Source organism: Sceloporus undulatus, chromosome 6 (assembly GCF_019175285.1).
Source record: "Sceloporus undulatus isolate JIND9_A2432 ecotype Alabama chromosome 6, SceUnd_v1.1, whole genome shotgun sequence".
In the NCBI taxonomy this organism is placed as follows: domain Eukaryota; kingdom Metazoa; phylum Chordata; class Lepidosauria; order Squamata; family Phrynosomatidae; genus Sceloporus; species Sceloporus undulatus.
This window is the reverse complement of record NC_056527.1, coordinates 81,311,981-81,323,996: the sequence shown is the minus strand read 5'-3', so window position 1 is coordinate 81,323,996 and position 12,016 is coordinate 81,311,981. Positions and strand designations below refer to the sequence as shown.

Genomic DNA, 12,016 nt, shown 5'->3' with positions numbered 1-12,016 from the left:
GCTTGTGGGATTCTGGCAGAAAAGAGACAGAAGTGAAATAGTGTAATTACTCTGTGGTATGTTGTCAGACAGCATCTGAATTACTCTTCACAAGTGGAAAGTGGTGTGTTCAGTGTGGCTGCTGGTTTAAAACCCATCACAATAATAATAAATTCATCAATAAGAAATAAATAAATAAATAAATAAATAATCACATTTCTAATTACAAAAGACGTGTTGATTTCTCAGTCATCACCAACTCTGTCTAAAACCTCATTTGTGAATATGGCCTTTTTTGGGAGGTGAGATTGTTTGTGCATTTTTAAAAAGCTTGCACATATACCAGTCCAAAATTATTTGATAAAGGAGCCACAACTTTGAAGATTTATTTTTTTAACTTGAACTTCCAGAATGTTCCCTGATCATGTTGCCTGAGGGATACTGGGAACTGTAGTCTGAAAAGCTTAGTTCTGAATGACGTTGCTTCTGCCAGCTGGACTCTGGATCATGCATGTTATGCAAAGTGTTATTCGTCTTGCCAGTACTCCATCCAGAGGAAAATCTCAGAGTTGTTTTCCAGCTCCCTTCCTAAAACAAACAACAATCCTTCTTCCATCTCAGAAACTCATTTCCTCTGTTCCCAACCCTTGGGGCAAGCAGCCATTGTTGAATTATTTTAATATAATGATTCCTGAACCTAGCCCTGTGCAATGATTGAAGTGGTTTTCAGAACTTTGCCTGGATCCAGAGCAAGTGGAAGCAGCAAGAAGCTGTGTATCCAAACCTGTGCTTATGGATAATGAGTGCCTGGATGTTCAGGATGCTGCCTGGCTCTACATATAACTGTTAAGTATGCTGGGCTCTTAGATCCAGAGATTTCCCTTTTTTTCCTTCCCAATCGCATGTGTATACCTGGTCTGTTTTTCTAAACTTTAAATAATCCGCAGGGGAACCTTACAGAGAAATTTTCTTTATTGGCATACATAATGAATGGAGACCATATGCTTCCAAATACACTGTTATTGTTATTCATTTAAAGTTCTCTGGTTATGGATAAACTTTTCTGACAGTCTATTCCACAGGAGGGAATTATGGAACACTCCAGTTGTTGATGAACTGCTATCCACTGCATCTCTCATTTTTGGCTTATCCTAGTTTGGGCTGCTGGGAGGTGTAATCTTAACAGCATTTGGAAACCTGCATGATTCTTCCTCCTGAGCTATTCTTGTACCATTATTTTGTGAAGTATAACCATTCTGGTTTACAGTTGCTGCACTGCATGATCGTAGCTGTTCCTATTTCCATATTTACTTTGATTTTTTAAAATGCTGATATATCCATATTACTAATTTTTAAAGTATATTTAGTTTTGTTGAGCACCTCTGTTTCAAAAAGACAAAGGTATAAGGGGGGGAAATACAGGATCAAAAAGAGCCACACAGAGATGGGCATTATTCACAGTGTGTTTTTCTTCACATTTTTTCCTGCTTCAATGCACTTAAACAATCTGCCCCAGAAAATAAAGGGTTTTCCTCCCAATCAGTTTTTAATAAAAAGTATAACAATATTTCTCTTCTCAATTAAGAGCCTCCTTAAAATGCCTTGAGAATTTTTGGTCTAGCTATGGTTCTATTTTGTTTGTTTGTTTTTATCTTTGTTTCTTTTTCTCTTTCTCTTGATAACTTAATTAGGTCAAACCTGCCCCATTTAATAGGTTTGGGAAATGACTCTTAAAATGGGTGACTCATTGAAGGCTGCTGAATTGCAAATTCAGGACTGACCAGTGATTTGAATCCAAATTAAAATGCAGCGCACCAACCACTGTCCTTTTTTCCCTCTTCCTTCTGTCCCTAGTGTCAGCATTTCCAAGCCTTTTTCAGATGTGTGTTTACATTTCCCCTTGACGTTCACTCCAACTGTCAGAGGCTCTCTGTCCCTTTGCTGGCTCACAAATCCCTGCAAGAGCACCAGCAACCCCTGTCTGTTGTCATAAAGCAACCAAAATGGTATTTTTGGCAAGGAGTGAGCCCATCTGCTGGAGCTGTCTAGGGGATGCATTCTGCACAGACAGCATTGCAATCTTGGATGAAGGCTGACTTTAAATATCTTTCTCTCTTTGCATCTTTCCTCTCTATATCTCTCTTTCTCTTCTACCATCATTAAAAATTCTCCACAGGCACCCATACAGTTCCCCAAACAACCAGAAAGAGGCAACTGTGAGTCTGTTGTGCTGTTTCAGAAAGCCATTCCCCTTTAAATAGAATTTTATTTATAAATCTGCCTTTAGCTTCACATATGTCACACATTGCTTCATATATAATCTTGTCCAGTAGGGAAAGATGCTGTGCATACCATGTTATCTGTCCCTTCAAGGGGTTTCAAAGAAGTGTTGGAAACAATGCTGAGAACACTTTAGTACCCTGGTCTATAATTGGGTTTAACCAAGCATCTGCTATCCATACCCCAAGTCAGGGGAAATTGTGAGAATGCAGGCTTTAGGCTGTTTGCAAGGACCTGTGACCCTCCAGATATTGTTGAACTCCATTTCATGCAGCCCTAGTCAGCCTAGCTGATGATGAAGAGTGGTGTGGGAGTAGTGGTTCATTGGCGTTTGGAGGGTTGAAGATTCTCCATCCCATCTTGAGAAAGAGGAGAAGCAAGCCTTCTGTTATTCCTTTGACTCACTGGCCAATCCCAGATTATGGGACTTCCTTCCAACTGCAGTTGCCATATTGGATGTGGGATCTCTCCCCCTGCCTTCACTGGTATGGCAGTACCACTAGCTGTGTTGGGAGGGTACAGGTACAGGTGCAGTTGAAACTTGGAGTTTGGAAGGTGAGGGACAGTGATGTATTCAAGTTTTTTCATTCCAAGCCTCAAGTCTCTATCTTCAAGTCAAGTCTCAAGTCCTTGCAAGACACTTTCAATGGCTCAAATCAATTCTCAAGTCTGAGAGCCAACTTTAACAGAAAAAAGGAGGTTGTAGTGGGGTGCAAGGGGGACTTGAGGCAGAAAGGTCCTTCTAAAGCATGTGGTACAGACCGTCTCTCAGAGGGGAACAACAAACATGATAGGCAATGGACTTGAGGTGAGGGTTGAGGTCCCCTCAGCAGCCTGTCTCACTGCACACTGGAAGAACCTTCTAAAACTTTTCCTAGGAGCAGTGTGTAAGACTTAGTGCAGGGCACATTTCTTGAGGGGGAAGAGTGGAACAACAAACATGTTAGGCAATGGCTTTTTGGTGAGGGTCTACACAGGAAACGGTGCTTCCTGTAAAATAAATGGAAAGTACCACTTCCATATGTAACTAGTAGGCCAAAAGCAGAGAGATTGTTCAAAGGAGGAAAATGGTTTTCCATAACATTTGTGAATAAAGTTAGGCTAACAAGTCGGTCACTGAAAACATACAAATGTTGAGCCAAGCCAGTGCGTGATTTATTGAAGAAGTCGAATCCAAGTCTTATCACTGAAACAACTTGAGTCTGGGTCAATCACTGGTAAGGAAGGATAGGTACCCTCATCCCATTTGAGGGAGCTTTATAGTATCTCCTTCTACTCCAGGATCTGTCAAGGATTAAAGTTAGAAAGACCCATTACAGATGCAGCCCTTCTTCCAATAGAGGCTGGGCCCTCTCTTTGTTGTCCTTCTGTTAGCAGACTAAAGAGTTTTCTATGCAACCAGCTCTTCAGCTACTGATTGCCTCTTATGGTTAGAAGTTGCTAAAATGGATGTGCCAGGCTTTGTAATATTTATTGCTTATTTATGATTGGTGTTAAAATAGTTTTAATAGTATGATTAATTTAATATGTGTTACATATAATTTATTATATCTTTACTGGATATATATGTCTTGGAACCATCCCTGTAAAAAAGGCAGGATGTAAATCAAATCAGTTAATTCAATCAGTCAGTAAATACATAATTGGCCTCAGTGCTGTTCAGCCAGAACTGACAGAGACAAAAGGGGTCACAAGAAAAGCATCCTTGTACTGTTCATACCTGTGTCCCTGCCTGTCAACTTGTATCTTCTCAAATTAGGAAATGGTTCAGAAAGGTGAGGCAGGAGCTTGTGCAAGGGAAGGAATCTTGTTCCTCAAGCATTATTCTCTGCATTTCTCTTCAAACCATTCTGAGAGAGGAGCAGGGAAAGCTTACTTGGCTAGAAACTTTATGGATGCCTGTGATACCCAAGAAGGCTAATAGGATATTTGCCAAGAGACTGAGGTTTAAGATGGATCATTATTTTTCAACTGGTGGCTTGAAAACATTGGACTACATAGTTTCTCAACCTGGGGGTCTTTAGACATTTACAACTACAACTGCAGGGCCTAGTCTGCATGACAATGGTCACATACCATGGGAGTTGTTGCCTAAAATATCAGGTTTGGGAAAGCTGGAGCAGATGATCTACTGCCCTCCTTATGTCTCAGTAATTCCATGCCTGGTATTGTTATTTAGGAGAAGACTGAAATATCTCCCAGACTGAAGCTTCCTAAGTGTATTTTCCTTTGCCATCCCCAGAGTTTCCAAAAATTGGTGCTTCCTTGTTCCCAATCATTTATTCTCCTTCTTTTTGCTTCCTTCTCAAGTTGCTGGCCTATTGCCTTCTATCAAGGGCCTCTTCCAATCTTAGCAGAACCTGTGGTTGCCTTCAAAAGATGCTTTCAGGGTCTCAAAACAGAATTCCCCCGTCCATCTGCCTGAGCTGTCTTGGCAGAAAGAGCCCCCATTGTGTTCCTAGCTCCGGAGAGACTCCAACATCAACAAACCAGAGCTATGAAAGCAGGCTGTAGTAGGGTTTGAATTTTCTTTTCTTTTGCCCAAGGAAGAGATTGAATTTTCACTTCTTAGATCAGGGGCCAGACATTGGCTGCTGGGGTAGGCTGAAGGGATGATTTCAGTGCCTGTAAAGCAGCATTTTTGATGTGATTTTTCTTCTTTCTAAATTCAGTGGCTGCTTCGTTATGTGTGCTGTGACCTTGAAAATTAACCTAGATAGCCAGTCTTAATAGGTCAAGAGACTGGCTTTCAATCAGATAAGTAGCACTTATTTTATTTCTTTCCCATAAAATGGGTGCTCCAGAAAACCTTAATACTCCAAACAGGAAGGGACTGTAAAGCCATCTAATCCAATTCCCTGTGATGTACAAGGTGCCTCCGGCACTCTAGTCCATGCCAGCCAAATGGAATCTGTTTTCTCACAAAGTGCAAGTGGTTTCAAGAGATTCTTCTGACCTCTCTTTCTCATTTTATACTGCATTCTTAGGGCTTGCAGCAGCTATTGTAACAACTCATTCAAGTAAGGTCACTCTTAATTGTGTATTTGCAAGCAGAGGAATGAGGCTGAGAGATATACAGTACACTCCCGTACACATCAGAGGTGGGCATCATTGAATTCATTGGGACTTACTCCCAAGTAGGCATGGACAGGATTGCATTGACAGGACTTTGCTTTTTTTGCAACTCTGTTGGACAAATAACCTTTTATTTAGGGTGGGTGGGTGGTCTTTGTCTTGGGGTGGTCCTATCTCTGGAGATGGTTAGATAGGTGGCCCTGGGTCTGTATGTGGCCCACTGTTTTTGCAGATCTTGATTCCTCAGCAACTGTCTTCTGGCTGCTTTGGGTTTGGGGTATTTTGGGAGGGAGGTTCTGGCCCTGGTGCATCCTGTGGTAGGTCCTTTGGCCTACTCCCATTTTAAGGCAAGGCGGAGGTTCCCTTACCCCAGATTGCTGGCTGTTGAGCCTCTGAGAAGAGAGCAATCCATCTAATAAGAATGACATTCTAAACCATATGTTTTTCTCAAGAACTCATTTGTTTATCTCACTGGTTAGATTCTTCTGATCTGAGTTTGCTCTACCTCAGAAAGCATGTTGTATATGTGGCTTTTGTTTTGATGACTGCTAGATACCATATTGCCAGCTACAAAAATTTTGCTTTGTTTTGGTCATAAGTGTCTGTTTTAACCACAACATCCAAGTCGTCTTTTTTAGCTCTCTGCTTGGCTTTATAGAGCTCATAAGGTTGCCTACTCAGACACTTCCGTTCTTTTGTTTTAATTATATTCTTACCATCAGCCACTCTGCTCATAAGGAAAGGGCTTTTGATAGTGTGTACTTTTTATTTCTTGCTTTTTAATGGATGCATTTTAAATTGTTTCTTAATTTTACCCATATTTTAATTGTATTTTAGTTACAGTATTTTGTATGGTTTTTACCTATCTATGTGTTGTTGTTTTTTGTACCTGTTTTTATTTTTGTATGCCACCTTGGTTTTCAGTTTTTGAGGAAAGGTGAGGTAAGTGTGTGTGTGTGTGTGTGTGTGTGTGTGTGTGTGTGTGTGTGTCTGTATGTACACTTGGCTCTTTGTATCTGCGAGGGTTTCATTGTGGACCCTCCTCCCACAGATAGCAAATTCCACAGGACATTGAGTCCTGCTCTTCTCAATGGTGGCTTGATGTGTGTGCTGCCATTAGGGAGAACAGGGTGGATCCATCCATGGGTGTTCCAATCCCTGGATGGTAAACACACAGAAGGGAAGAGCTGACTGTATATGTATTAAATAAATAAATAAAAGACCTGTTCTAAATATTGTAGACTCGCCATAGGAGAAATATTGCCACCTATGTCGCTATGTTTATTTCCTGATACTTTCCTGATACGTTTTTGTTGGCTGGTGCCACTGCTCAACTCTGACCACAACAACACAAACAGTGGTATAGAAGAACTGATTTCTGTGGTGTTATCTGCACTGGCTGTAAGTTTGGGACCAATCCAGTGCATTATGTTCCAGAACTGGCCCTGGATTGGCCACAATGGCAGCCACATGCACTATGCCACACCTGATGCAGCAGTGCAACATTCTTTGCACTGACCAGCTAGGCCAACATTGCATTGGCTCAGATGGCCTGTTGCCCGTTTTCGGAGCCACATCTGTCACTTTTGTACCTGCAGGAGCCTCAAGCCCCAGCCATGTGACTGGGAGTCCTTCTGGCTACTTGTTGGTCATATGGGAGAAGCAGTGGCTCACTGGGCAGCCTGTCCACAAAGCTCTTGCAGATACAGAAGCAATGGCAGCAGCTCCGAGGAGAGGCCAGCCCTTTTCATTGCACTGCTTAGGTTGAAGAACGGGGATGGCATAGGGCCTAGTGTGTGAACAGCTGGTTCAGCCTGACACAGGCCCAATCCATCTGTTCACAGACCACAAATTCCTGATCTCACTTTGGTGATTTGGGGAAACAGTTGGGTTTTCCCTGACTTGTCCAACTCCAGGGCAAGGTTGGGTTAATGGGGAAAGCCCACAGTATTCCACGAGAAATTGCCATGCATCGTGCCAACAGGCAGCACTGGCCTCAGCAGGAAGATTTCCCCCCCTCCGCCCATGCAGACAATCCTTGTGTTACACGTGGACAGTGGTTCCCAACCTTTGTTTCAGTTCCCAGAATTCTTTATAGCAATAGCAAGTACATTCCTATACTGCTTATCAGTGGAATTAAGCACTCTCAAAGCAATTTACAATGTATAAGCAAATTGCCCCCAACAAGCTGGGTACTCATTTTAGCAACCTACGGAAGGATGCAAAGTTGAGTGAACCCTGGAGCCCTGCCTGGGATCAAACTCACAACCTTGTGGCTATGAATTGCTGCATTACCAGCATTTAACCACTTCGCTACTAGGGCTCCTTACTCTTGGCCAAACTAGCTAGAGCTTCTCATAGCTGAAGTCCAAAACACCTGGAGAACCAAAGGTTGAGAACTACTGCTCTAGGAGAATGGGGATGGAAGAAGGATGCTTAGACTTTTGGAAGACATCAACTACTTGGTGGTTATGGATCTCAAGATGAATTTTTATCTTCACTGAACTACTCTGGGTTTCCACTTCCCTTTTTAAGAAGAAAATTCTTTCTCCAGGCCCTTTCACCCTACATACATATCATGAGATGACATGATTTGTTAGAACAAATTATGAAGTTTGGTAAAGTGGAAGGCAGTAGGAAAAAAGGAAGAGTCCTTTACAAGTGGATAGATTTAATAAAGGAAACTATGACTGTCCTGAGTTTGCAAGACCTTATAATGGCAATCAATAACAGGGTGCCTTGGAGGTTTCTTGTTCATGTTGTTTTGTTGTGTGTCTTCAAGTTGTTTCTGACTTATGTCAAACCTAAGGCAAACATATCATGGGATTTTCTTGGCAAGATTTGTTCAGAGGAGGTTTGCCATTGCCTTCCCCCGAGGCTGAGAGAATGCAGATTGCCCAATAGTCACCCAGTGGGTTTCCATGGCCGAACTCTGGCTTCCAGAGTCACAGTCCAACACTCAAACCATGATGCTGCTCTCATTCATGGTGATCCTCTTGTTCATAGGATTGCCATAAAGTAAAGCTGATTTGATAACACACCCACACACACACACTGCACAGTTGGAGCACTATGATCGCACTTTGGGTTGCATGCCGTGGTTCCATCCCATATAATCCTCAGATTTGCAGTTTAGGGAGAGGCATTTACAGATCTTAGCCACAGAACTCCTCTAGTGCTACACCAGACTTTAAACCTCAGAATTCCATAGGATACAGCCATGGTGTTTAAAGTGCAATCATAGTGATATTACTGTGTAGTGTGAAAGGGCCCTGAGTGTTCTGTGGAAGATCAAGAAAGAGACCCTAAAATGAAAATGAAAATGAAAAGTACTGTGTAGGTGATATCTATGGTCAATGGCAGCTGCTAGCTTCTATGGCAGTGGAGCAGTGAATCTGCTGCAAGCTTTAGTCCAAGGCTGCTGACAAGAAGAACAACAACAGATGCAAAATACAAAGATCATGACTATTCCCCAGCCAAAACAGAATTGTGTCAAGTCTATAGTTCAGTGAAAATTTCCCATGGTTTCTACTTGAGATACGTGAAAATTTAATAGCTGACAGTTAATTCAGGCATAGTAGTTTGAGCATTGCACTGACTCTGATACCAGGGTTCGAATCCTTGCTTGGTCTTGAAAACCTACTGGGTGACTTGGACAAGTCATACTCTCTCAGCCATAGAGGAAGACAAAAGGCAACCCTCTTCTGAACAAATTCCGCTAAGAATACACTGTGATAGGTTTGCCTTATGGTCACCATAAGTCAGAAATGACGTGAAGGCACACAACAACAGAAGTCTCAAGATGCTTTTGTCGCTCTTTCTTGTTCTTTTCAGGGTTGGAAATGGCATAGTCCATCATGCTATTGGCTTGGAGATGACCATGTGAGATACAGTGAAGCTCGAAAGATGTGCATGGATTATGGGTCTACCCTCGTCACTATCACCAACAGGTGGGTGCAGGGCTGTAATTTTTTATTTAAGATTTGTTTATAGCATAGACTTGGAACAAATCACCATGATGTGGGTCGCAATATATTCCACTGCAAATCTTTCAAAAGAAAGGTGAGCAAGGCACACAACCTTTTTGGTTGTCTTTGGAAGGAGCAGAAGCTACCTGGAGGCCAACGATGGTTGCAAATTGGCACACAGCTATGTGAACATCAACCTCTTAAGGAAGGAACAAGGATTGGTAGATGTGGTGAGGAAGCGATTGACACATTCTTTTGTCTCCCTTGACAAGGTTTGAACAGGCCTATGTGAGCAGCTTAATTTATGGCTGGGAGGATGAATATTTCTGGACAGCACTACAAGACATAAATGAAACAGGTTCCTTTCATTGGCTAAGCGGGGATGAAGTCACATATACCCACTGGAATAGAAACCAGCCTGGTAATTTTTTTAAAATCTTTGTACGGTTTGCTATTTTCCAATTAAGTTGTCTTGCTAATTACAGTAACTTTCTAGTGGTCCATTGTAATAGGTGTGCAAAAATTTCTACCATTTGTTCTCCCACTTAACTTTAAAAATAATCTTTCATATGTTCCTCAGAAGAATAAGACATTTGTCCTTTAAACATTCCAAGTTGTCCGTTCAGTTTATTAATTCAGTTTCAGTTATTCACTTTCTATATTTCAGCCTGCAAAGCTTTCCATTTCTTTTGTTGCTTGCTCATACCAGTTGACCTTCACTTCTCTTTCGTTAAACAAATGTGTTTGTTTTGATGTCTTTGTTTTGCCAGCTTTGTTTTTCAGTGAATTTACTTAAGTATGATTAAGTCTGGATCTAGACTTAATTACACACACCCAGAGCCAGTAGCCATGCTTACTGGGAATATTCTGATGTAAATTTTCCAAAGCTCTCTCTATTTCTCTCTCTGTGTATGTGTGTATGGGGAAGGGACCTTTTTACCCTCCCTTCACCAGGCTTCACTCTTGCTCCCAGTGTGATGGGCTATGATGCTGAGCCACTTTTAATTCTTGGGTTCAGATAAAGCAACAGCAATAGCAATAGCAGCTTCATTTATATATCGCTTCTTACTGCACTAAACAGTCTCTAAGCAGTTTACAACTGTAAGCAAATTTCCCCCAATGAGCTGGGTACTCATTTTAGCGACCTCGGAAGGACACTAGTCTGAGTCAGTCCTGAGCCCCTGGTTAGGATTGAACTCACAGCCTTATGGTTTGTGAGTGGATAGCTGCAGTACAGGCATTTAACTACTGCACCACTGGAGCAATTGATTTTTATACTTTTGGGGGCAAGTTGAGAGATGTGTTATTGTGGTAGTTTGGAGCATTTTTTCAGCTGAAAAATGAACCACATTTTTTCCTAAACTTTTCCAGGGATCTGGGGCTTTGGGGGTTCATAGAAATGGATCTTGGGGACCATGCAACTTATGGACCTCACTTTTGCTCACCTTGATATATGATATTCTAAGTTAGACCCACTGAAACCAAAGCTTCTATTGCATGGCTAAGTGGAGTAACCTATTATGTATCAGAGTCCACACACAAACACATATACTGTAAATGTATTCCCTTCCTCTTGTTATTAGTCCATCTGCACAGCCTCACAGCTCCATATTGCACTATTCTATAACTAATACTTTAATTCAGATTCATGGACTACTAAATAAAATGCTTTTGTTTTACAAATAGCTTCAGTTTTCTGAATCTTATCTTTTTGTAATGATTTGCAGTCAGCTTAGTTTTGAATTATTTGGGTGTGTTACAACTGATTTTAAATACATATATATAGTTTTGAAGTCTTGTTTTCTAAGGGCTGGAGCAGATAGGCAGTTAAAAGTGGCTCGATCCTGCTTTTTCCAAAAGGGGTTGAAACCCCACTGTTCTCATGATCTGCTCCCAAGGCGGCCAAATACCCACAGGTAGACTGCATGGCGCAGCATCAAGCCAAGCTGCTGGGTAATTTTTTATTTGCCTCCCCATCATGCATGCACGCCATTGTACAAACACATTACCCATGACCTCCAGGTACCTCTCATGTCTGCCCAGATGCCATTTCATAGCATGGCTGCCCCTTTGATCGGCCACACAGTTGCATATGCAATCCTACACTGATACAGGGCATCGGTGTGCAAGTGATATATTGGCAAAGCACAATATGGAAGCCCCCCATACATGCCCCCTTCACCCCCCATTACCCCATGCCCCCTGTTGGACTGTCTGGTTAGTGTATGTTGTAATTACAGCCAATGGAGTTGTTGCACTTTCATTGTTTTGCTTTGCTGCAGTCCTGCATTGGCACTAGGCTGTTTAAATACAGTTGTGAAGAGGCACGTGCACATTTTCTGAGCTAAGCTGGATTATCCCGGCTTCCATTTGCTTCAGTTTTTAGCCCCAGAGCATGGCTTTGTTTCGGTTTCCACCCATTTTGGAGGTGTGCATCATATAAACGCCCCACCTTCAATGTAATTGGATACTGCTTTATTTGCCCATCTGTTTCACCCTTAAGATGATTTTACAGATTTTATTCTTCCACTCAGTTCAAAGTTGCTTTCTTCTCCTAGACTAGTTTGGTCAGTGTAATTCTTTTACTTCCATGTGGTCCATTAACGTCAAGTAATAATGGCTGGCATTTTGTATTGCTGTTATGGATTTGTGACCTAGAGTTATGGATCTTTAACTGCTCCATATTTAGTAACACTATATAGTCACAATTGTGA

At 41.8% G+C, this 12,016-nt stretch overlaps 1 protein-coding gene across 3 annotated transcripts in view; it reads left to right on the top strand.

The window, feature by feature from the left end:
• Positions 1-12,016, top strand: part of MRC2 (mannose receptor C type 2) — a 77,570-nt gene that overhangs the window by 29,054 nt on the left and 36,500 nt on the right. For all 3 annotated transcript variants that reach the window (XR_006104647.1, XM_042475266.1, XM_042475267.1), the window contains exons 10-11: positions 9,169-9,284; positions 9,575-9,723. Coding sequence is in view for 2 of the 3 variants with exons in the window: in XM_042475266.1 (XP_042331200.1) it covers positions 9,169-9,284; positions 9,575-9,723 (265 nt within the window). In the remaining variant the exon portion in view is untranslated. The remainder of the gene's footprint in view (positions 1-9,168; positions 9,285-9,574; positions 9,724-12,016) is intronic.